Source organism: Nannizzia gypsea, genomic scaffold, assembly GCF_000150975.2.
Source record: "Nannizzia gypsea CBS 118893 supercont1.2 genomic scaffold, whole genome shotgun sequence".
Lineage (NCBI taxonomy): Eukaryota > Fungi > Ascomycota > Eurotiomycetes > Onygenales > Arthrodermataceae > Nannizzia > Nannizzia gypsea.
Window position 1 is genome coordinate 1,802,693 of NW_003345200.1, and position 20,251 is coordinate 1,822,943.

General features: G+C 48.5%; 11 protein-coding genes across 11 annotated transcripts in view; 8 read left to right on the forward strand and 3 right to left on the reverse strand.

The window, feature by feature from the left end:
* Window positions 1–168: 168 nt before the first annotated feature.
* Window positions 169–1,295, forward strand: MGYG_02694 (hypothetical protein; the record flags this gene model as incomplete). The annotated part of the gene is made up of 2 exons (XM_003175116.1): window positions 169–581; window positions 701–1,295. 2 exons carry the CDS (start codon window positions 169–171, stop codon window positions 1,293–1,295), a joined length of 1,008 nt encoding a protein of 335 aa, XP_003175164.1.
* Window positions 1,296–1,768: 473 nt separating this feature from the next.
* MGYG_02695 (metallo-beta-lactamase) lies at window positions 1,769–2,808 on the forward strand (the record flags this gene model as incomplete). The annotated part of the gene is made up of 3 exons (XM_003175117.1): window positions 1,769–1,872; window positions 1,934–2,552; window positions 2,617–2,808. The coding sequence occupies 3 exons, from the start codon at window positions 1,769–1,771 to the stop codon at window positions 2,806–2,808; spliced, it is 915 nt and encodes a 304-aa protein (XP_003175165.1).
* A 239-nt stretch (window positions 2,809–3,047) lies between these two features.
* Window positions 3,048–3,950, reverse strand: MGYG_02696 (hypothetical protein; the record flags this gene model as incomplete). Its single annotated transcript, XM_003175118.1, has 1 exon — window positions 3,048–3,950. The coding sequence occupies one exon, from the start codon at window positions 3,948–3,950 to the stop codon at window positions 3,048–3,050; it is 903 nt and encodes a 300-aa protein (XP_003175166.1).
* A 285-nt stretch (window positions 3,951–4,235) lies between these two features.
* MGYG_02697 (nucleolar GTP-binding protein 2) lies at window positions 4,236–6,495 on the forward strand (the record flags this gene model as incomplete). Its single annotated transcript, XM_003175119.1, has 3 exons — window positions 4,236–4,333; window positions 4,422–5,163; window positions 5,626–6,495. 3 exons carry the CDS (start codon window positions 4,236–4,238, stop codon window positions 6,493–6,495), a joined length of 1,710 nt encoding a protein of 569 aa, XP_003175167.1.
* Window positions 6,496–7,746: 1,251 nt separating this feature from the next.
* Window positions 7,747–8,597, forward strand: MGYG_02698 (FUN34; the record flags this gene model as incomplete). Its single annotated transcript, XM_003175120.1, has 2 exons — window positions 7,747–7,949; window positions 8,045–8,597. The coding sequence occupies 2 exons, from the start codon at window positions 7,747–7,749 to the stop codon at window positions 8,595–8,597; spliced, it is 756 nt and encodes a 251-aa protein (XP_003175168.1).
* Window positions 8,598–9,822: 1,225 nt separating this feature from the next.
* MGYG_02699 (hypothetical protein) lies at window positions 9,823–10,194 on the forward strand (the record flags this gene model as incomplete). Its single annotated transcript, XM_003175121.1, has 2 exons — window positions 9,823–9,844; window positions 9,908–10,194. The coding sequence occupies 2 exons, from the start codon at window positions 9,823–9,825 to the stop codon at window positions 10,192–10,194; spliced, it is 309 nt and encodes a 102-aa protein (XP_003175169.1).
* A 586-nt stretch (window positions 10,195–10,780) lies between these two features.
* MGYG_02700 (hypothetical protein) lies at window positions 10,781–11,092 on the forward strand (the record flags this gene model as incomplete). The annotated part of the gene is made up of 3 exons (XM_003175122.1): window positions 10,781–10,854; window positions 10,924–10,960; window positions 10,988–11,092. The coding sequence occupies 3 exons, from the start codon at window positions 10,781–10,783 to the stop codon at window positions 11,090–11,092; spliced, it is 216 nt and encodes a 71-aa protein (XP_003175170.1).
* A 375-nt stretch (window positions 11,093–11,467) lies between these two features.
* Window positions 11,468–13,940, forward strand: MGYG_02701 (hypothetical protein; the record flags this gene model as incomplete). The annotated part of the gene is made up of 10 exons (XM_003175123.1): window positions 11,468–11,735; window positions 11,804–12,052; window positions 12,117–12,235; window positions 12,340–12,473; window positions 12,541–12,739; window positions 12,815–12,833; window positions 13,031–13,215; window positions 13,289–13,337; window positions 13,505–13,565; window positions 13,664–13,940. The coding sequence occupies 10 exons, from the start codon at window positions 11,468–11,470 to the stop codon at window positions 13,938–13,940; spliced, it is 1,560 nt and encodes a 519-aa protein (XP_003175171.1).
* A 408-nt stretch (window positions 13,941–14,348) lies between these two features.
* Window positions 14,349–16,572, forward strand: MGYG_02702 (IKS protein kinase; the record flags this gene model as incomplete). Its single annotated transcript, XM_003175124.1, has 2 exons — window positions 14,349–14,413; window positions 14,505–16,572. 2 exons carry the CDS (start codon window positions 14,349–14,351, stop codon window positions 16,570–16,572), a joined length of 2,133 nt encoding a protein of 710 aa, XP_003175172.1.
* A 581-nt stretch (window positions 16,573–17,153) lies between these two features.
* Window positions 17,154–19,079, reverse strand: MGYG_02703 (hypothetical protein; the record flags this gene model as incomplete). The annotated part of the gene is made up of 1 exon (XM_003175125.1): window positions 17,154–19,079. The coding sequence occupies one exon, from the start codon at window positions 19,077–19,079 to the stop codon at window positions 17,154–17,156; it is 1,926 nt and encodes a 641-aa protein (XP_003175173.1).
* A 339-nt stretch (window positions 19,080–19,418) lies between these two features.
* The window catches only part of MGYG_02704 (zinc-regulated transporter 2), a gene marked incomplete at both ends in the record, with an annotated part of 1,968 nt that continues 1,135 nt past the window's right edge, over window positions 19,419–20,251 (reverse strand). Inside the window, 2 exons of the mRNA XM_003175126.1 lie at window positions 19,419–19,843; window positions 19,902–20,235. Of these exons, the coding sequence (XP_003175174.1) occupies window positions 19,419–19,843; window positions 19,902–20,235 (759 nt within the window). The remainder of the gene's footprint in view (window positions 19,844–19,901; window positions 20,236–20,251) is intronic.

Genomic DNA, 20,251 nt, shown 5'->3' on the forward strand with positions numbered 1-20,251 from the left:
CTGTTAGCCACATATAAAGTCGTAGAGCCAGGAGGTGGTTGGAGGTAACTATGTAACCAGGGAGTTAACCGCTCGGCTAGTGAATAGTCAGTCAACTGATTACTTCCAGCTTGGACTCTCCGCCAGGAATAAAAACTTACATCCTCTACTTGTCCATCAGGCTCAGCCATGGCGTTCAGAGATGCGCTGCCGTGTGCATATTCCACAGAGCAGGTCGCCGCATGGCTCAGGCACATCTCCCTCCCAGCGGACTACGACCGCTACATAGCAGACCCAGCCTCGATCCCGAAGACGTTCGACTCCCTCCGGACTCTGTTCAGGTGCCAGATTACTACTTTTCCATACGAAAATCTCTCGGTGCATTATTCACCTACGCACCTGGTTAACATCCGACCCGATGTCTTGTACACTAAAATGCTGGGCCCTTATGAGGGAGGGAGAGAAGGCAGAGGCGGCTACTGCATGGAGCTCAGTATTTTCTTCCACCATATGCTGCGTGCCATCGGGTTTGATGTCTATATGACAGGGATCAGGAACAGGACAAGAACTGAGGGCGTTCCCAGCGGAGAATACCAGGGCTGGTAGGCCTTTTTTTTTATTTCTTTAGAATTCATCGTCATGAAAAATCACGAAATCACATGGATATCAGCTTCTTTTCTGATGGGAGTTCCATAGAGTATCTAATACTAATGTGCTATAGGACACACATCAACAATATCGTGCATTTGCCGTCTGGCGAGAAGTTCTCTGTCGACGTCGCCTTCGGAGGCGATGGCCCAACGAGCCCTATGCGGATGGTATCTGGACATGCCGTACAGAATCTGGGGCCGCAGGAGGTCCGGCTGGTAAACGATCATATACCCAAGCAGCGGCTCACGGAGCCCAAGCTCTGGATATACCAGTACCGAAACGGACCGGATCGGGAATGGAACTCGTTCTACAGCTTTGCCGAGATCGAGTTCTTCCAGGAGGACTTTGAGGTGCAGAATTGGTGGACGAGTGCAAAGACTCTCCACCGGTGGACGGTGCTTGTAGTGCGGTTTCTAAGAGACGGGGAGCCTGTCAAGTTCGAGGAAAGAAAGGATATGTTGCCATCTGAGGCGAATTTCAAAGTGGCTGGCAAGGTCATGATGGTGAACGATGTTGTTAAACTAAATATGGGAGGGAAGACAAGTATCATCTACTCGTTTGAGACGGAAGAAGAAAGGCTGAAAGCTCTCTGGGATTATTTCGGTATAAAGCTGACCCAGGACGAAATTGGATGCATCAAGGGCTGGGATATGGCGCTCAAATAGAGGCCTAGCAGTTCTTGGTAGCCCTCGTATTGGCTGCCTCTATTGGTTTACCTAGTTACATAGATGAGAGATCTAGAAGATAGTGATTACACTAAATGGGATAAAAATACAAAGAGTTAACTTGCTAGTTGGTCAACTAGTTAGTAGTTAGATATTTGGTCATATCATAAGATCTAGACAATTTGTAAGCTCATCGTATCCCGAAGCTACGATGTCACACTGAAGCGAGGAAGATGACATATTTCCGACATCTAGAATACATCGATTAGGTATCGGAAGTTCGTATGTCTCCAGCTCGTCTAGACTCTATTTAACTGTATTGAACGGTTATCATCCAGGAGAAGCTATTTAAGGAGGCTCTACGGCCCCTGATGAAGGATGAAAGCAACTACCAGCACACTCTAGCTCGTTTGATATCAATACCCGACTAAACGCACTCTATTGCCTCCCCCATTACCTAGGAACAGTCAAAGATGGATCTGTCAATCTGCGGAACATGTGGTGCTCAGTTTAGCAGTTCATCAGTGAAGTCCTGCAAGATATGCGACGACCCTCGTCAATACGTCCCTCCTCAGGGGTACAGAACCTCCAGTGGCATATTACTAGTTTGCTTGACATAGCTGACATTAGATTGCTAGGCAATGGTGGACATCGCTACGCACTCTGCAGGAGTCAGGGAAGCACCAGAATGTCTTTCATGAATATGAGCATTCCGGGCTCGTGAGCATCGTCACTGTCCCTGCGGTAGCAATCGGACAGCGAGCATTTCTCTGTCGTACGGAAAATGGTAACGTCCTCTGGGACTGCATCAGCTACATCGACGACGAGACGATCCGCCACATCAACGAGCTTGGTGGGATCCAGGCAATCGCCATTTCCCATCCTCACTTTTACTCTACCGCTATTCACTGGGCGGAGGCCTTCAACTGTCCCGTCTATTACTCAGCAGAAGATGAGGAATGGATCCAGCGTTTCCGTGACGGTGGCCCCCTGAGAGTGGTTGCAGGCTCAGAACCCCAAAACCGGACGGGAGCCCAGCAGATTTTGTGGGAAGGAAATGAATTGAGCCTTCTTAATGGCAAAATTAAGATCCTCAAGACTGGGGGCCATTTCCCGGGAAGCGCTGTCTTATTTTGGGAAGATGAGCAGCGATTGTTGGTTGCCGATACTATCATGGTTGTGCCCAGTGGCGTCTACCATATTGATAGGCAACCAGGAACGATTTCATATACCTTTATGTGGTCATATCCGAACCAGGTATGGACGTATACAGCATGCTTTGTTCTCTCTTTCAACTTCAGGCGGACTGACTGTTTCCCAGATACCACTCTTCCCAGACGCCATCCACCGCATATGGAAGACTGTTGCGCCACTTGACTTTGAACATGTACACGGCGCCTTCAACGACCGCGAGACTATCGGAAACAGTAAGAAGAGAGTCCTTGAAAGTGCCCAGATATATATAAAGGCCATTGGGTACGCAGACCACGCTATCCACGAGGAAACCATCTAAGGGGTATCACTGAGCCAGGTGGTGTCTATTGTCAATTCTCACCCAGATAGCATAAGTTATCTCTGCACTTGAAAAGGAATTCCTGTCAAGTACTTAGATGCCGTTAAAATGAATTTGATACTTTGATGCCGGTTAAAAAGGAACACCCTGAATTCGCCTCCATAGGAAAAAGAATCTACTATACAGTCAATGATATGAGTACATCAAAAATAAATCCGTGACACTAAGCGTCTCGTGAACTATATCTTGCTTCCTGTCAGCTCCTCAGCAAGTTTCTTGGTTCGTCGTTGTACGGTCTCCCATTTGGTCAATTCATCCTTCGTCTGGTTACCCAGAACAGCCATCGTAGGGGGAGGTCCCAAGTTCCAGATGTTCTCTCCGGTACGGCGTCCGTTAGCCCAGTCGGGGTTGCTATCGATGGGGAATACACGATCAATCTCAGCGTTAAGTTGCTCTTCGTTGACAATGAACTGCTGTGCATTCAAATAAAGCTCGTGGATCGAGTTCACCACATCCTCACGCCGTGCTTCCTGGATCTCCTTCACTTTTTCCATTGATTGCGCCAGTCGTTCCTCTGCACCTGGGTTTGGAAGTACTTTATATTTCACAGGCTTCATCGCCGAAACTGTTGTCGAGGCAGTAAGTCGGTCGTCATCTCGCTTCGGCTGGTTGAGGATCTGAGTTCGACGTTTCTCTTTGGCATTGCTTCTCGCAACCATTCTCTGGTGGGCAATCTTCTTGCGTTCGTGAAGCTCTAGAAGTCCTTCACGTAGATGATTCCTCCTGACACCTGCCATTTTCCGCTTCCACTCGAGCTGTTCATATTGGGGATGGTCTGGTGCGACCTTCGGATCCGTGCTTGACGGCAGTGGTGTAGCGTCTGCAATGTATGATTCGGTGGGTTTATCAGGTCGTCGGGATGGAAACAGCTCTCGAGGGACAGGTAGAGTGCCCTTGACTTGTGGTCGACGGGGCAGGTCTGGCTGAATTGACTGTGGTACATCGATATAGCCTGGAGCTTCAGGACCGACCATCATGCGAGCGGTCGAGGAGAACAACCGGGATTGGACACCAGGGGTTGTGTAGGCGCGGCATAGTGCCACAGACGATTTCGCACTGCACTCTCTTAGTAGGGACGCCATCATGAATCAATTGCGGCGGACTCTCGTCCTGTTCAAGTCGTTGGAGGCAAAGGGACAAAAACGACCAAAATATTCGAACTGAGAAAAAAAGACAGAAGTTTCAACATGGCCCGTGCATTGAAATCTTGGCAAAACTACACAAAATCAAAATCTTTTTTTTTTTTTCCTTCAAAATATTCTAGCAACATCAACACTCAAGAGGCTTTCGACTGCAAAGCACCTCTTAGAAGAGATATCTTGGTCTTGATCAGTAGTAGCAGAGTCTTCCATTGCATCTCTGCGAAAATGGGCACAGGCAAGAAGGAGGCGTCTCGGCGAGAGCGCCAGGGGAAGAGTAACGATGGAATGGGCAATGTTCGAACCAAGGGTGAAAATTTCTACAGGTATGGAATTCCCTTTCTCATTTCTAATAAGAGAATGCGTAGTGATTATACTATGAAAGCTTTGACTAACTGTCGTATGTACTTATAGAGATGCGAAGAAAGTGAAGACCCTTAATATGTTTAAGGATGGAAAGGCTCAACGAAACGCATCTGGAAAAATCACCAAAGCTGCATCATATCAATCTCGAGAAAAGCCGAGTGCTCGGATTGAGCCAAACAGGAAATGGTTTGGGAATACTCGAGTCATCTCTCAAGAAGCCTTGAGCTCGTTCCGAGAGGCTGTTGCCGAAAAGGCAGCTGACCCTTACCAAGTCTTGCTTAAAACGAACAAACTCCCAATGAGTCTTATTCAGGATGGCCATGCTCCAAATGGCCTGAAGCAACATAAGGCTAAGATTGCTGTTGAAAATGCCCCGTTTAGTGACACCTTCGGGCCCAAGGCACAGAGAAAGCGTGTTAAGCTGAGTGTTGATACTCTAGAAGGTCTCGCCGGGGAGACGGTAAAGATGCATGACAGCTATTTGGATCGCTTGGAGCAGGCGAAACTGCTCAGCGGCACATCAGGTGATGCCAATGCTGATACCAATGGCGCTGATGCAGAGCTCACTGCCGCCAGAGAGCCAATTTTCTCAAAGGGCCAGAGTAAACGTATCTGGAATGAACTGTACAAAGTCATTGACTCATCGGACGTTATCGTTCATGCTCTCGATGCCAGAGACCCTGAAGGCACTCGGTGCAGGAGTGTTGAGAAATATATCCAGGATGAAGCGCCACACAAGCATCTGATATTTGTTCTAAACAAGTGTGACTTGGTGCCAACCGGTGTTGCTGTAAGTCTATACCCCTTCCATGCCATTCCCTTTAAACTGTCACTCTAGCCCTCAGAAACCACTCAAATGGTGCCATCGCGTTTGTCAAGGCTGCTTCCAGTGCATATTAGTTGCCGCTTTTTACAATGGAAGACGGTCTGTTACCGCTATGGCAGATCAATCCCCCCCGTAACTTTGGCTTCTTTCTGAAGTCGAGGTTGACTTGCTCTCGTTTTGAAGGCATTGTCGCAAAGGGCATGGTGTGACGTGTTTTTGAGTTGAGTCCTGCTTCCACTTTGTTGTGGACAAGATAGCTGTGCTCTTAGTAACATTTCATATATCTCTCTCTACCTATTATCTATCACTCTCACCATCATTATATACGTGCACGCACACGCACGTACACACACACACACACACACACACACACACACATATATATATATATATATATTGGCACATTTGACTAACATCTGGCCATAGGCTTCCTGGGTCCGTGCTTTATCTAAGGAGTACCCTACGCTTGCATTCCATGCCAGCATTAATAACTCTTTTGGCAAGGGATCGTTGATCCAGCTCTTGCGCCAGTTTTCAATTCTCCATTCAGATCGCAAACAAATATCGGTGGGATTCATTGGCTATCCTAATACCGGAAAATCTTCCATTATCAACACTCTTCGGAAGAAGAAAGTATGCACTGTTGCTCCAATCCCTGGAGAGACTAAAGTATGGCAGTACATAACGTTGATGAAGCGAATTTACCTCATCGACTGCCCTGGAGTTGTGCCTCCGAGCAATAACGTCACAGAGGAGGACATCCTTCTACGCGGTGTTGTTCGAGTAGAGAATGTTGAAAATCCAGAACAGTATATTCCTGCAATTCTCAAGAAGACGCAGCAGCGCCACATTGAACGGACATACGAAATCAAGGGGTTCACAGATGCCACAGAATTTCTAAGCATATTAGCTCGAAAGGGTGGCCGGTTGCTGAAAGGTGGTGAGCCTGATGTTAACGGTGTTGCAAAGATGGTGATAAATGACTTCCTCCGCGGAAAGTTGCCTTGGTATACTCCTCCACCTAAGGCTGCCGATGCTGGAGATGACAAAATAAATGGCCGTGAAGGTCGATTAGGCGAGATGGGAGTCAAGAGGAAGGCGGATGATGCCAAAGACCAGGACGGGGATGAAATCGATGCTGGCACTGACGCAAGCGATGAGGATGCGGAGAACGCCGGGCCAGAAGACCGTGAAAACGGGTCGGACGGCAACGAAGATGAAAGCGAGTTTGAAGGATTTGGAGATTCAGACAATGAAGACGGGGGTGCTCCGATAAACGCAGATCCCAGTCCATGACGTGCATACAAATGGAAGTATTGACATTCCTCTCATTTTACCACAGCGCCTTTGCCGCAATCCCTCAACGGGTCTCGCATCTCCATTCTCGTGGTATATAAGCTATGTTCGCCGACAGCTTCAGCTATGTCTGCTCGTTACCGTGCCGGACCGGCTACCACCGTCCAGCGAGGTTGAAGAGTATCTGAATCGCAGATTAGCCACACTAGCCACTATGGTGATGATGGTGATGATGATGATGATTATGCACCCGTACCCCCTTCCCCTCTGCCAGCCGGCCTAGAGCCTCCATCTCGGACGACACAATGTCACGACCAAGGGCGGGAATAAATGAATCCTACATCGATTGTTGGAGGATTCCATCTCTAACCTCCCCGTCTCGGTAATCGTTGGCAAGATGCTCTGAAATGCCAGAGCCTGTAGCCGGAGCTAGGCTCTCTGCGGCCTATCTCCTAACTGAGACAGAGCTTCCGTCGAGCTGGTACTGCCCTTGTCGCGAGTGAGCAAGAACAAGGGGCTCAAACACACTTTAAATGAAAATTCTCAACGATTAGTTACGTATACACAAAAGCATTCTCCACAAAACCGAGGTGTTTCTGCCTACCATTTATAAGCCTTTTGCCGTCACTTCCAGGCACCAAATTAAAATAATGCCGTTTCTCCAAGCCGACCGGCGGCGGTTCCAAGTGCGCTAACTCCAGCTCCCGAGGGCCAAAGAGAACAAACAGCGAAAGCTTAGCCGATCAAGCATTTGGAATATTCTCCACCTCCCTCCAATCCCCGACAAACCGCCCTGAGTCTCCCCTTATCTCGACGGAGTGTCAATGGATACGGTCTTTTCCCGCGTTTTGTCGCTGGTGCTGCTTCTCTCGCGAACTGCACAGCTTCTGCGCTAGGTAACGGCGCTTCTGTCTTTTATATTCGTTGAAAGCTTAATATAGTACAAGCTGCAGGAGCTTTCAGGGCCTCGCCAACCGGCCAAGCAAGCCGAGTCGGAAGAACGAGAGGTAAAGGGGAAAAATCAGTGCTGACCCTGGACATCGCACGGAAAAAAAAAACAGCCCCTCGAAATTGCAGTGAAGATATATATCTCAGTCTGCTCCCTCCTACTTGTGCTCTCTCTCTCTTTTACTTTTCCCCGTACCTCTCTCTTCTGCCCTTTGCCTGCACAGCCTGTGATTCTCTTCCACCTCATCACTCTATACCAGTCCAGCTCCGTATCACCGAATCAGGCACACCCAACCAACAACCATGTCCAATCTTCTCCCTCAGCCCAGCGCAAAGCTGGCTCAGACAGAGTGGTCTTCACTCTATGAGCAGCAGGAACCAAAGCCATCCACCGGTTCCCATGTAACTCTGCCATCGTTTACCAAGCTTGCCAACCCGGCCCCGCTGGGTCTCTTCGGGTTTTCGGTCACAAGTATTGTGTTTGGGCTGTACAATTGCGGTGCAGGGTAAGTGTGTGCCCGAGTGGGGAGGTTTGTGGTTACTGCGTGCTTTCCTCTCAGCCCTTCAAGGGGGGGAACTAATGTGGCCACTGGTATCATAGACTGCCCAACTCCAATCCACGAGGAAGCTCCGGTCCAGATCAAGCTGCCTTTGGCCTTGCGCTGTTCATGGGAGGCATGATCCAAATCATCGTTGGCCTCATGGAGTTCCGATCCGGCAATACTCTAGGTACCACCATTCACTCTGCGTACGGCGCGTACTGGTTGGCCTATGCAATGCTCAAGATCCCTGGATTGCACATACACGAGGCATATGCAGACGAACGATCATACACATTTGCACTCGGCATATTCCTCATCATTTGGGCACTGTTGACGATTGTTTTTATGCTTGCGTCGCTGCATTCCAATGTCTTGAATCTGCTTGTGTTTGTCTTCCTCGCGCTGTCGTACCTGTTCGCTGCCATAGCCAATTTTATCGCAACCTCGCTGCCCGAGCAGAGCATCCAGGTAAATAAAGTTGGCGGCGCATGTGGTGTTATTTGTGGAACGATAGCCTTTTACTGTGCAGCTGCAGGTTTGATGTCACCAGAGATGACTCCTGTCCGGCTTCCCCTGGGCCCGATTCCATGGACCAAGGAACATGTAGTGTGATGACAGTCATGTATTGCGAGCCTGGTGATATAGGCTTCTTTTCCCTGTGTATGCAATTTTAGCGAGCATTTTGCATTCTTTTAATGACACAAAAAAACTTCATATCAATTATGTTTTTCAAGAACCTCTTAACGGTTTGCTACTCGAGCCTGAAGATCTTAAACCACCAAGATATATAGGTATACAGGCAAACAGTAATGTAAACGTAGTAATCATTACATGGCTATTCGCAGCACGGGGCCAAGGTAGCCTCTGAACAGCATACAATGGTCCTAACGGAGACATAGTATGTATGCCGGACAAAGGAGCAATGCTGGTTGTAGAGTAGCTGACACAAGATAGGATTGGGCTGGACTCCACGTATATCTTAAATGCGACATTGCACGGTCATCCTTGGCCTTAGTTCAAAGCGCTGGCGGGATATGGACCAGGATCGCGGGAAGACAGTTGAAAAGCCGCGGATTGACGTCTGAAGCACAGGCGGATACCAAACACTGACGAGGGTAACCTTGACTCGTGAGCTCCGTTTATCGGACTTGCTGCGAGCTGAAGTCATAAAGGGGCTTTTTAACGTGCGTTGGGGAGTCGTTACGGAGTGGTTAGCAAGTTATGTCGAGAATGGGTGCTCGCCGTTAACTAGATATCAAAGGATAAACTGCGAAGAAGTCGAGAGTGATAATGAAAATGGAAAGGACAGCTTGAACAGAGAGAAGAGAGGCCCGGTTTCCTCGGAAATCCTCACACAGCTAACTGGTTTAACTAGTTACTCCATACTTCGTCATGCAAGATGGAGCCGTGAACTTTGGTCCCGCGTGTTAGTTAACTGCATTCAACGGTGCAGGGATGAGGCAAAAGGCTATGGCCAGTCATCGAACTCGAATTAATCGACATGAAAGAACGGCCTGTTTCAAAGGGAGCAGGTGTGACTCCCCGGGTTACGACAGATTTGTGGTAGGAAGTCAACATAGAAGATGCAGGTTGCGTGTGTCTCTATCAAGCCATGAGAACTCCGTTCAACCGTCGATATATCTATACTTGCACGTTCATTAAGACGACCTATCAATCTGACTCCGCCATCTTCTTCTGTCCGTATACTGTATGTCTAAGAATGTCTCTCAGTTAGACGAAGAAGGATCGAACATTGACAGGTGGAGCAGGAGAGAAAGACTTACACGACAGCGCAGAGGTGGTAGTTCAAGTTACGCAGCTCCTCCCTGATCCTCGCATGATCCCATTCCAAGATCCCGGTAAACAGTGCGAGGGAGTATATAGTTCAATGGCTCCATCATCTGTAACTAATACACTTGCAGGCACCGCCCAACCGTTTTCAATGGGTCCGCCGCAGCACGGCGTTCATCTTTTGCACATGGAGACAGCGATATTTGTGCTTCTTTTCGGTGATCGAAGCAGAGCCAGTCTTCCGGATGAACTCCTCAAACCGGGCCACCATGTTCATACCTTTGCCGAACTCCTCAGCAGCCAGTATGAGCTGCACATGGTAATTCAGGGTATGCTGTCGTCTCGGGGGATGCTGCTGTCGTCCGTGGTGGCCCATGTTTCAAAAACCGGTTACCTCGATCCATCCTCCAGGATTTAGATTATCGTACGCTTGCTTCACGAGTCTATCCCAGTTTCCCATGCTGCCTCCCATGCTTCGGATATGTTATGTAGTTGAATCGCTAAATTCCCAGTGGCATGCTTAGCCGTGTATCTGTGTCAAGACGCTGGATATAGTGCAACGGTGGATGTCGTATCCATCACTGCCAAAGACAGGCTCCGCATCCATGCTATCACAGGGAGTTCTCGCCCGGCTCTAGGGCAACGGATGAGATGGTTAATTTGGTATAAACAGTGAATCCGGATTATTAGCCTCCGTCGTCCAAACGGCTTGATGACTAGCAGGCCAGAAGAAGCCACATTGATAATAACCATCTATTATTATAGTTATCTTCGTGGCGGTCCTTTCCCCCTTTTTTGCTGCTTGTTTTAGCCCTGACGCCCTGCCCCTATAGCTCGATCATAGCTCGCCACCACCCAGCACCCGCTAGTCAGCTCACTGCCCTTGCATCTCGCTGCAAGATGCTCCGTCTACGGAGTATCTCGTTAGTCTGGTTACTAGTTAGTTAAATATCTCGCTGGCTGCGGAACGGACCGGCCTGTCCTTGGCCCGCGTTTCGCGAACCATGCAGCGTCAAGGCCGAAGGGCGAAAGGCGACTCGGACAGACGGCTGCAACAGGCTTGGGTCTGTCAGGGGCTGTAAATCTTCCCCTAGGCTTACCCCGTACAGCCAGAGCTCCAGCTAGCTACTAACCAGCTACCCAATAGTCACAAGGGCTACACACTGCAGCTTTCTCCAGCATGGGCAGACCTGGCTTTGATTTCAATGTAGGCTATAGGACCTATCTATGCACGACACCCTGTGCTCAAAATTGCTGCGTGCATCGAAGCCTGTGTAACGACACAACTGGTTGCCAGATGCTGTCTGGACAGTTAGTTAGACACGTCGTCAGTGCATTAATAATTGGCCCTGGAGAATGAACGGTCTAGTCTGTGAGACCTCGACGACAACCTGCTTCTATATGATGGCATCTTAAGCGCCAAACGGCATATATACTTATACCCTTACAAGGCCTTCTACTCTTCATTCATATCACGAACGAACACCACACCAGAACTGCTGTGTTGTGACGAGTGTAAATATTACCCACTGCAATTCTAAGGCGGCACGATGGACACTTCGCTACGGACACATGTCTTCATGTTTGCCGTAACGGTGCTTCCCCCGCCAGGGTTGCTTTATCCCGGAACAAACATTTAGATGGACCCAGCTTCTCTATATCTCTGCCATGCAGCTATCTCACTGGTGTGGATGGCAGCTCTCAAGAAGATTGTCTATAACCATTACTTCGGTCCCTTGAGTAGCGTTCCAATGGCGCCAGGAGATTGGTTCATCTTTGGGCATACGCCATACATGTTCGGTGCAATCCCAGGTGGATGGATCCTCGACTTTGTTAATCAAAACAAATACAACGACTATGGAATGATAAGGACAGAGGGTATATTGCATCTAAGCGATTCAGTGATTCTAACGCACCCTTATTTATTCCACAAAGTTCTTAGCACCCGCTGTTATGACCGTGCGTGGAATATTAGCGTATACTTGCTCCTATCTAAGGGGTTTCTTTGCTAAAGGAAATGAACGAAGATATCAAACCGCCCAAGCGCTCTGAATTCAATGAACGGATAGTTGGGCGTGGTATAGCTACCGCTGAGCTTGCAGAGCACAGAGCGCACCGAAAGTCTGTTCGACCAGCTTTTCTCGGCCATGTTATCAAGGAACTTATCCCGAAAATGTGGCTTAAAGCTCTTGATTTTTCAGGTTATATGGCAATTGAGTCAAATGCCACCGACGGTGCTATTGAATTTACCAGATTTGTCTCCCTGATCACACTTGGTAATGATGATAAGCTCGTGAAAGTATAAGGAAAGCCTCTGACTGTGGCTATATTTCATCATAGATGTCATTGGAGTTGCTGCCTTTGGGGAAGACTTCAAGTCCCTGTACGGTCCACAGAATGAACTTGCAGCTACGTTTCGTCAAATGCTAAAGCCAACCCGAGCTTTTATCCAATACCTTGTTGCATGCATGTTGCTACCAATCTGGATTTCCATCAGGCTCCCCATGGAAGGAAATAAAACGTGACAGTATGCAAAACTAAACTGCTAAGTTTCTGTCGCCAGATAGTTACGGAGAAGAAGGATGTGGTTCAGAAAGGGGGCAAGCACGGCACCACCATCTTATCAGTGCTTTTGAGAAATGGAGAGTTCTCTGACGATAGTGTCCGGGATCAGATGTTGACCTTCCTGTTCGCAGGGTATATGACGCTTTCTTCAACACTCACTCCCGCTAGAAGGATTGTTTTGCTAACAATGGGCATCTAGCCATGAAACTACGAGTATATCAATCACTTTTGCCATGTACCTTCTTGCTACACAGCCGGAAATTCAAGAGAGACTCCGAGTCGAAGTTCGAGGGGTGTTATCGCAGTACCGTCCAGACGAACTCACAGATCGAACGTTTGATTCCATGCCTCTCCTTGCTGCAGTCGTATCCGAGGCTCTCAGAATCTGGCCTGTGGCGGTAGGTCTCCCGTGGACATAATTAAGGTAACGATATATATACTAAACTTTGTCTCTGATATCCCAGCCGTTGCAGCCACGAGTTGCTAGAGTAGGTATTATAGTTCATCTCATATCTATACCATACTATATAGCTAAGCAATCTTTCTAAAAAAGAGAGATAGTGTTATCCGGGGTGTCACAATCCCAAAGGGCACGCTGGTCAACATGTCAATCTTAGCAGCCAATCTGTCAGAGTCCATCTGGGGAACGGATGCAGCTGAATTCTAACCCGATAGATGGCTCGGTGAAGGCAGAGAGACTCACGGAGGGACCAACCACCCTCTCGCAAAGAGTATCACTTTCTTGTTTGGGCCGCGAAGCTGCATTGGACAAAGCTTTGCTAGGGCAGAGATGAAGTGTCTGGTTGCAAGTATGGTCTATAGGTTCAAAATTGAGATGCTACGTCCAGACGAGGACTTTGTAGTTGCCGGGGCTGTAAGTCTATACACCCTCCTCCCCTTAGTTACCCAAGCTTGCTGTATCTTTCTAATCATTGTAATGTCCCCAGCTTGCGATCAAGCCTGCGAATGGCCTGCATCTTCGTCTCACTGATATAGGTCCAAGTCATAAGTGAGCTGGTGGACTGATTGCGCTGGCTTCTGAATTGTAAGGGGCAAAAGCCAAACTGTTTACATGCTCCCCTTTACGCTACCCGTTGATATAGGGTAACTATTGGCCACAGGAGTGCTTTCGAATTTCACTCCCTAACTGGATCACTGGGTAGCTAACAAGTCCAGGCCCGAATTTGGACCTCAGCAGCCACTCGCAGCCGCTCCGGAATCCCCGTAATGAGACACCTGTGGTCCCCCAACGCTTGTGCCGTTCTAGTTGCAGCGTGGCAACATTAGCTATGTGTTTTACCGGCTATGGCTGGTCCTTTTAGGAGGCGTTTCAGCGTTCCCGACATAGCAAACTGGGTAGTGCAGGTTCTACCAGGGGGCGCCATCAAGAAAGACCAGTTTAGTATAAAGGAGTTTCTTTCTCAAACCGTGGGTAGGACATATCTTTCCCGGCCTGACACGCGTCCAGTAACCAGCCGTCTTCATCTACGGACTTCTTCGCCCCCTGATCTGTATCTAGAGGAGACAGGTAGCGAAGTACTCCATAGACGTGGCACTCCTCTAGATAGAGACCAGCAAGCAAGTTCTGCAGGACCATGAACCCATGCGTATCTCAACTGGCTAGCGAAGGCCATCTTGACATGATCTATGTCTGTCTGTTTGCTGCTTGCTAGCTACGTAACTAGTTGATAGACACTGCATCACCGTCGGCAAGCATGACAACAAACAAACCACCGGGCAACCGGGAAGACTAGCTAGTTGTTTAGTTGGACTGGCTTTCTCTCTCGATAACAAACAAGCTGCTTCTCCTCCAGCTATAAACGGCACGGGAGAAGCTGCTTTCTGCGCATCATCCGCCGGATAACTACTTATAATAACTGCATCGACGAGCTCCGTCCGGCTGAGAGAGAGAAAGACAGAAGCAAAGACCGACCGCTTTAACCATCGCTAACGAACGAAGTGACCGATGAAAGATGCCCTGACGTAATAGCTAGAGCTTGCATAGGAATGGCCGACCACGACTCGCGAAGCATGTCGATTGTCCCCTACAGCGGCGGAGGGCATGTCGTACTGTAAGTGTTTGTTGCTGTTGCTGCCGGGCGAGAAGTTTCGTCGCATCTGCCTATGGACGGAAAAGCTGACCCTTGGACCGCGCTGAAACAGTCGCCATGACGATGCGGTTGTCGTGTTTGACCCGAATTCACAGCAGCTCGTCCTCAAGCCCGCGAATCAAGCTGTCGAAAACATCGCAGAGCGAACGGAGTGCCCCTATTGCCATCGTCCGCTGCGCGACGGCAGCCCCGAGCACCCGCAGGAGCCGCATCGAGGGTCTACGCCGGCCACTGCAGCGCCGTCGAGATTCGTGAAGCCGGACTACTTTCGACTCCTAGAGAATACCAGCCTCCCTTCAGCTGCGGACCAGGCAGCTGCCTCCCCCCCTTCCCCACGACGCCAGTTGGTGCCGCCTGGCCGTGATGAAGGGATACCAGCTTCGGCCAGCGAGCACGGCGGCGGCGGCGGTCATGGTGGTGACTCGCCAGCGGGCAGTACCCATGGAATCTCGTCAGCTGCATTCAGTCATGATTATTTCAAGAGATTTTTCGTTGAAGAGCGGGAGCTGGGAAGAGGTGGGAAAGGCGTTGTGCTGCTGGTGAAGCATATACTGGATGGCGTGTCTCTGGGCCACTATGCCTGCAAGCGTGTCCCCGTTGGCGATGACCACGAATGGCTGAAGAAAGTGTTGATCGAAGTCCAGCTGCTGCAGCATCTCTCGCACCAGAATCTAGTCTCATACAGACATGTGTGGCTAGAAAACGCAAAGCTCAGTAATTTCGGTCCAAGTGTACCGTGTGCCTTCATTCTACAGCAGTATTGCAACGCAGGAGACCTGCAAAAATATATCTGCGGCTCGATTCAGACAGCAGCAGATACGCCGCAGCAGCTAAAGGCCCGGCTACGGCGCAGATCTCGAGGCCAGCCAGAGCTTCCAAGCGCTGCCAGCGGGCCACGGCGGCTCCAGCTGGAGGAAATATATTCGTTCTTCAAAGATATCACCTCGGGCCTCCGTTTCTTACACGCCAATGGCTATATCCACCGTGACCTGAAGCCAAGTAACTGCCTGCTGCACGAAACTGGCCGTGAGCTCCGAGTATTGGTCAGTGATTTCGGTGAAGTCCAGTTCGAGAACACTGTCCGCAACTCTACTGGAACTACAGGCACCATCTCCTTTTGCGCTCCTGAAGTGCTTCGAAGAGTATCACCCGGTGGCCCCTTTGGCAATTTCAGCTTCAAGTCTGACGTCTTCTCTCTTGGAATGATTCTCTATTTCCTTTGCTTTGGCCAGCTTCCATATCGTAATGCTGATGTGGTTGACGAAGACAAAGAAGATCTTGATCTTCTTCGTGCTGAAATTAGTCGATGGGCAGGATTCAATGCCGCAAGGCGGTTGAGACCTGATCTTCCTGATATACTCTACTCTTTCTTAACCCGTCTCCTGGATGTGAACCCTGATATGAGGCCAACCGCAGAAGAGGTCTTGAGCGGAATCCAGACTGGTGCCTCCAGTGGCCGTTTTCATAGGGCATCCCCATCCCCTACTGACCTTCAACCTACCACCCGTGTGCTTCCTGTAGATAGCCCTGCTACAGGATCACCGTCAAGGCGGTCCCATAGCCCCGTGAAGAGAGCTCCCCCGGCATTGGACCTTCCTCCTACCATAGTCCATTCTAATGCGCTTGTGGCCGGAAACTCAAGCCAGGCAACATCCAATGAACCAGAAGCCCCATTTGAGGACCTGAACGGTAGTCATATTAACGGAGAGTCCACCAGTCTTCTTGTCCGATCAACTGCCACATCCCCTCGCCTTGTGAGAGAATACCCTGAAAATCATAATCGACGATATTACACCATTACCAATCGCCTTCTCCTCCCTCCTCCTGGCAGATTTACCTTCCTAGGCCACATTTTACGAAGTAGGCCCATTGTACCAATCCTGACGAACTTTCTTATCCTTGCTATCAAAATAATCTCCCTTACCCAGCCGTGTGCGCCGCTCACGGTCAAACCGTGGATAGTATACCCACTACTTTTCCTCGCAGCTCTAGATTTGAGTGTTCCAAAAAGATGGTTCCATGTAGCTGCGTTTTTGCTTCATGCATTGGTCATTGCCATTGCTTTCAAAACAGGATCTCTTTGTGCACAGGGGTTCCGTGATTTCCACCCGCTGGGGTAGCTATGCGAATTACGAAACGAGTGATGACAGCTGTACGATTGGCCTTTCGGGCTGGAAAATTTTAAGAATTCGGCCTATACCCCTTATTAAGAAAATAATGCATCTTGACTGTTATGTTTGTTTAACGATATTGACGTAGCCCAAAAAATATATTTATTTATTATGCTTGCAGTGAAGCTAATTTACCTATGGCATCTGCCTCAAGTTATGATACTTAGATGTAGAGAGAGTAACGCAACGACAATCTCACTTGAGTCCCGTAATAGCTCCATGAGGAACTACCCGGTAGGGACGAGAGAGAAGCCAGAGATCTCACAATTTCAATCTTGGAATTTATGTATGATAAACAGATGGTAGGTGATAAGGATGCCTTATCTTCATCCGCCCATAGGTACTACAAGAGCATCGAGATCCACTACAGATCGATATCTTGCAATCTTTGAGAAAAATTCCATGTAAAGTTATCACCCCAGCAATTACATTGTAATCGCAAGAAAAATAGGAGAACAAGTATGCACTGGCTAGTATTTATAGCATGTTGGTATATGTTATTTTTACCTAGATTAAATTGCGAAATTGGCTTATTTAGCTCTTGCAGCCTTAAAACGGCTCACTCTTTTCGGCTTTTCTTGTTCGCCTTGCGAGTGGTCACTAGTATTCAGGGCAGGAAGAGGCTCAGTTGCATTCTCTTGAAGAAACCCTCCGCTTTGTTGAATTTTGTGATTCCGTAGTTTATAAAACTCTGCTGCGACTTCTCGCCTGTGGATAGCTTCATCCAACTCATCCGGGTCAGGGGGAACGACAGAATCCCTATGCACGGCTCTTTCAACGAGGACATCAGCTAGTGGTTTATTATTCGTTTTCTTGTTATCCTTGTTGCCCTGGTTGCCCTCTTTCAAAGAAAGCGTATCTAGCTCAGGGATAGGCTGCGAGAATGGCTTTGGAGTTGAAGAAGTAGCGGGAAACAATGGTGGAGGAATGGCTGGAGCTCTTGAATTTAGGGAAGAGCTGCCATTCGGGGGCATCGAGGTAGGCTGAGTGACTGTGCCTACAGACGTAGAATCTGTTGTATCCCGGGCCCGTTTGAAACGAGAAACCTTCTTGGCTGATCCTGTATCCTTAGCCTTTGCCATACTGGCCTCTCCTGATCTTTCTATCACTGCTTCCTGCATAGGCGGAGGAAGAACTTCCGTTTCGGCCTTTGTAGCCACAGTTGCAGGCTTGGGGGATGGCTCGGGAGCAATATCAAGTTCCGTCGCGAATGCCACCGTTTTCTTTTTTGCCGGGCCTTTCTTCATGGCAGAAGGCGCCTGTTCAACCTGAGTTTGAACATCTGAAGGCAGTATGCTAGCATCTGGGCCAATATTCTGTAAACTCTTGGCATTCAATTTTTTCTCAAGCTCACGCATTTGCTTGATATAATCGTCATCCAAAACCCTGCTTCTCGTTCGCCCATATTCATCCTCGTCCTCACTGTCTTGGTCATCAAGATCGTAATCTTCATCATCAATGGAAAATTCACTTCCATCTTCGTCAAGTTCAAGTTCTGCGACTATTGCGCCTACTTCCTCAAGTCCATATTGAAGCATCTCTCTGCGCAATGCAGCATCCTCGAGGGTGTCTCCCTCCACCTCAGCATTCACTGATAAATCTTTCTCTTCAGCATCTGCGGCTGGCACCTCCAGTTCTAAAGGCCTCGTCTCGGAAGTGGCTATCGGGGCAACTGCAGGTGATGAAATAGCATTGCTCTTCTTATCAACAGAGTTCTCAACCTCTGGAGTTTTAGTTTTTCCTTGGGCGCGTGTTTTAACCTCAGCTTCAGAGACCTGAATGGAACTTCTCCCACTAGTATCAGGTACAGGAGGTTCTTCAGAGTTGTTGTTCATGGATGGTACTGAGGGGGAAGAGTCCGTTACTTTCACCTCACTTGTTCCTTTCTCCTTCTTCGGTTTTCCATTAGGGACTTCCAACCCGGCTTTCTTCAAAACATCAAGTAGCTCATTTGTCTCCTTTCCGGGCATCGTCGTAGAACTTGAAATGACATTTCCATCTTCGTCCAACTCTTCAACTATATCCGTAATGGGTAGGCCTTCTTCATTGAGACCGTTATCAGGTTGTTCCAAAAAAAGAGAACTCAGTTGATCTTCCAGAGAGACGGCGCGCTTCTCTAGCGCCTTGATATTTTCCAGGACATAGTCAATTCTCCGGTCAATCGCACGAGCGATTTGTTGAGGTGACCTTGATATCGTAGGCCCAGAAGACCCTTCTCCAAGCAAAGCTCGCACTTCCTTCTCAGTGACTTCAGACCCTTCAAACGTTCGGCCTACTTCGAGTATATGCTCGCGTGAGCTGTCCTCTGGCAACGACAAGATTTCTTCTTTCAAACCGTCATATTCTGCATTCCAAAGTTTCCAATGATATATTGAAGTTCGAAGATCTGTTATTTGCTTTTCCAGTTCTAGCCGTTTTTGCTCAAGGCTCATCAGCGATTCATTTGAGCCAGCCATATTGATATTTAAAGGTAAAAAAGAAGGTAGGTGAGCGTAAACGTGATAAGTGGTGAGATTTGAGCCAAAGAAAGAAAAAGATTGAAGTTCAAAAACTTCATAAGCCCAGGGATCCAAGGAGGCATCACGTGAACAGAGGGTGTTAGCTAAGCAAAATACGCTTTATGGTTATATTACTGACTAATCGGCTGTTTCTCTAATGAAGTCGGAATAAATCATGTGACTAGGCTAGAATTAATTAAACAGTCTGAACTTTAAAACAGAAAAAGAAAAAGATTTCCCGTACGAAGGGGTATAAAAAGAACCATATCATCTAAGGATTCATCAAGTGTATGTAGATCATGCCCATTTGCCCAAGACTCCCATCAAAACCATACCCGTGATGAGTGCCAGGAGGCCAGTCATCGTTCGACCAACACCAGCGTCTTTGAGGTCTCCATGCAGCCAGTCATGAGTCCACATATCGACGATGGCAGCCCATGCAAGGATACCAGCAGAGAATGCGTCGAGGGTGCCTATTGCAATAATAGTACTCTTATCATTTCCGTTGAATGAATGAAGTACCCCAAGGCCAATGGCCATACCCAGAGGTGTGATGAGGGAAAAGATAGAAGCCATGATATATTTGGTAGATATGGCCGTGCAGGGCAGATCAGCGATTCGGGATCCAAGCGCCAGGCCTTCGAACATCTGGTGGAAGATTATCACAATGAATAAGGGAGTGTAGCCGGAATCACCTGAGACTACTAGTGTCACACCGAGGACTAAATCGTTGTTAGTTCGTTGCCTTTTTTGTTGATTGTGGGAATGCGGGTAACTCACTAACTGAGTGGAAGACAATGCCTGCTTCCATGAGAAAAACGCTAATCTTGTCATCTGGACCTGATTCACCATGGCTGTGACCCAGGTTTGCAATTGCCGAATCTAGACCCATCTTCGCCCCTGATACCGGGCCAGTGTGGCTAGAGGTCGCGGAAGGTTCCATCTCATCCCCCTGAGGATGCCTCTTGCTACGTGAAGAGGCTACCCTATTTCCAAAGTATTCGATCAAGAAGGTTACGAATAGTCCGGCCATGAAGATGGATGTAGCAGTAGCTTCGTATTGAAGAGTACCGAGGCATTGATTGCCAAACATGAGCTCGGCGTGTGTCAAAAGCTAGACGCAGTTAGAT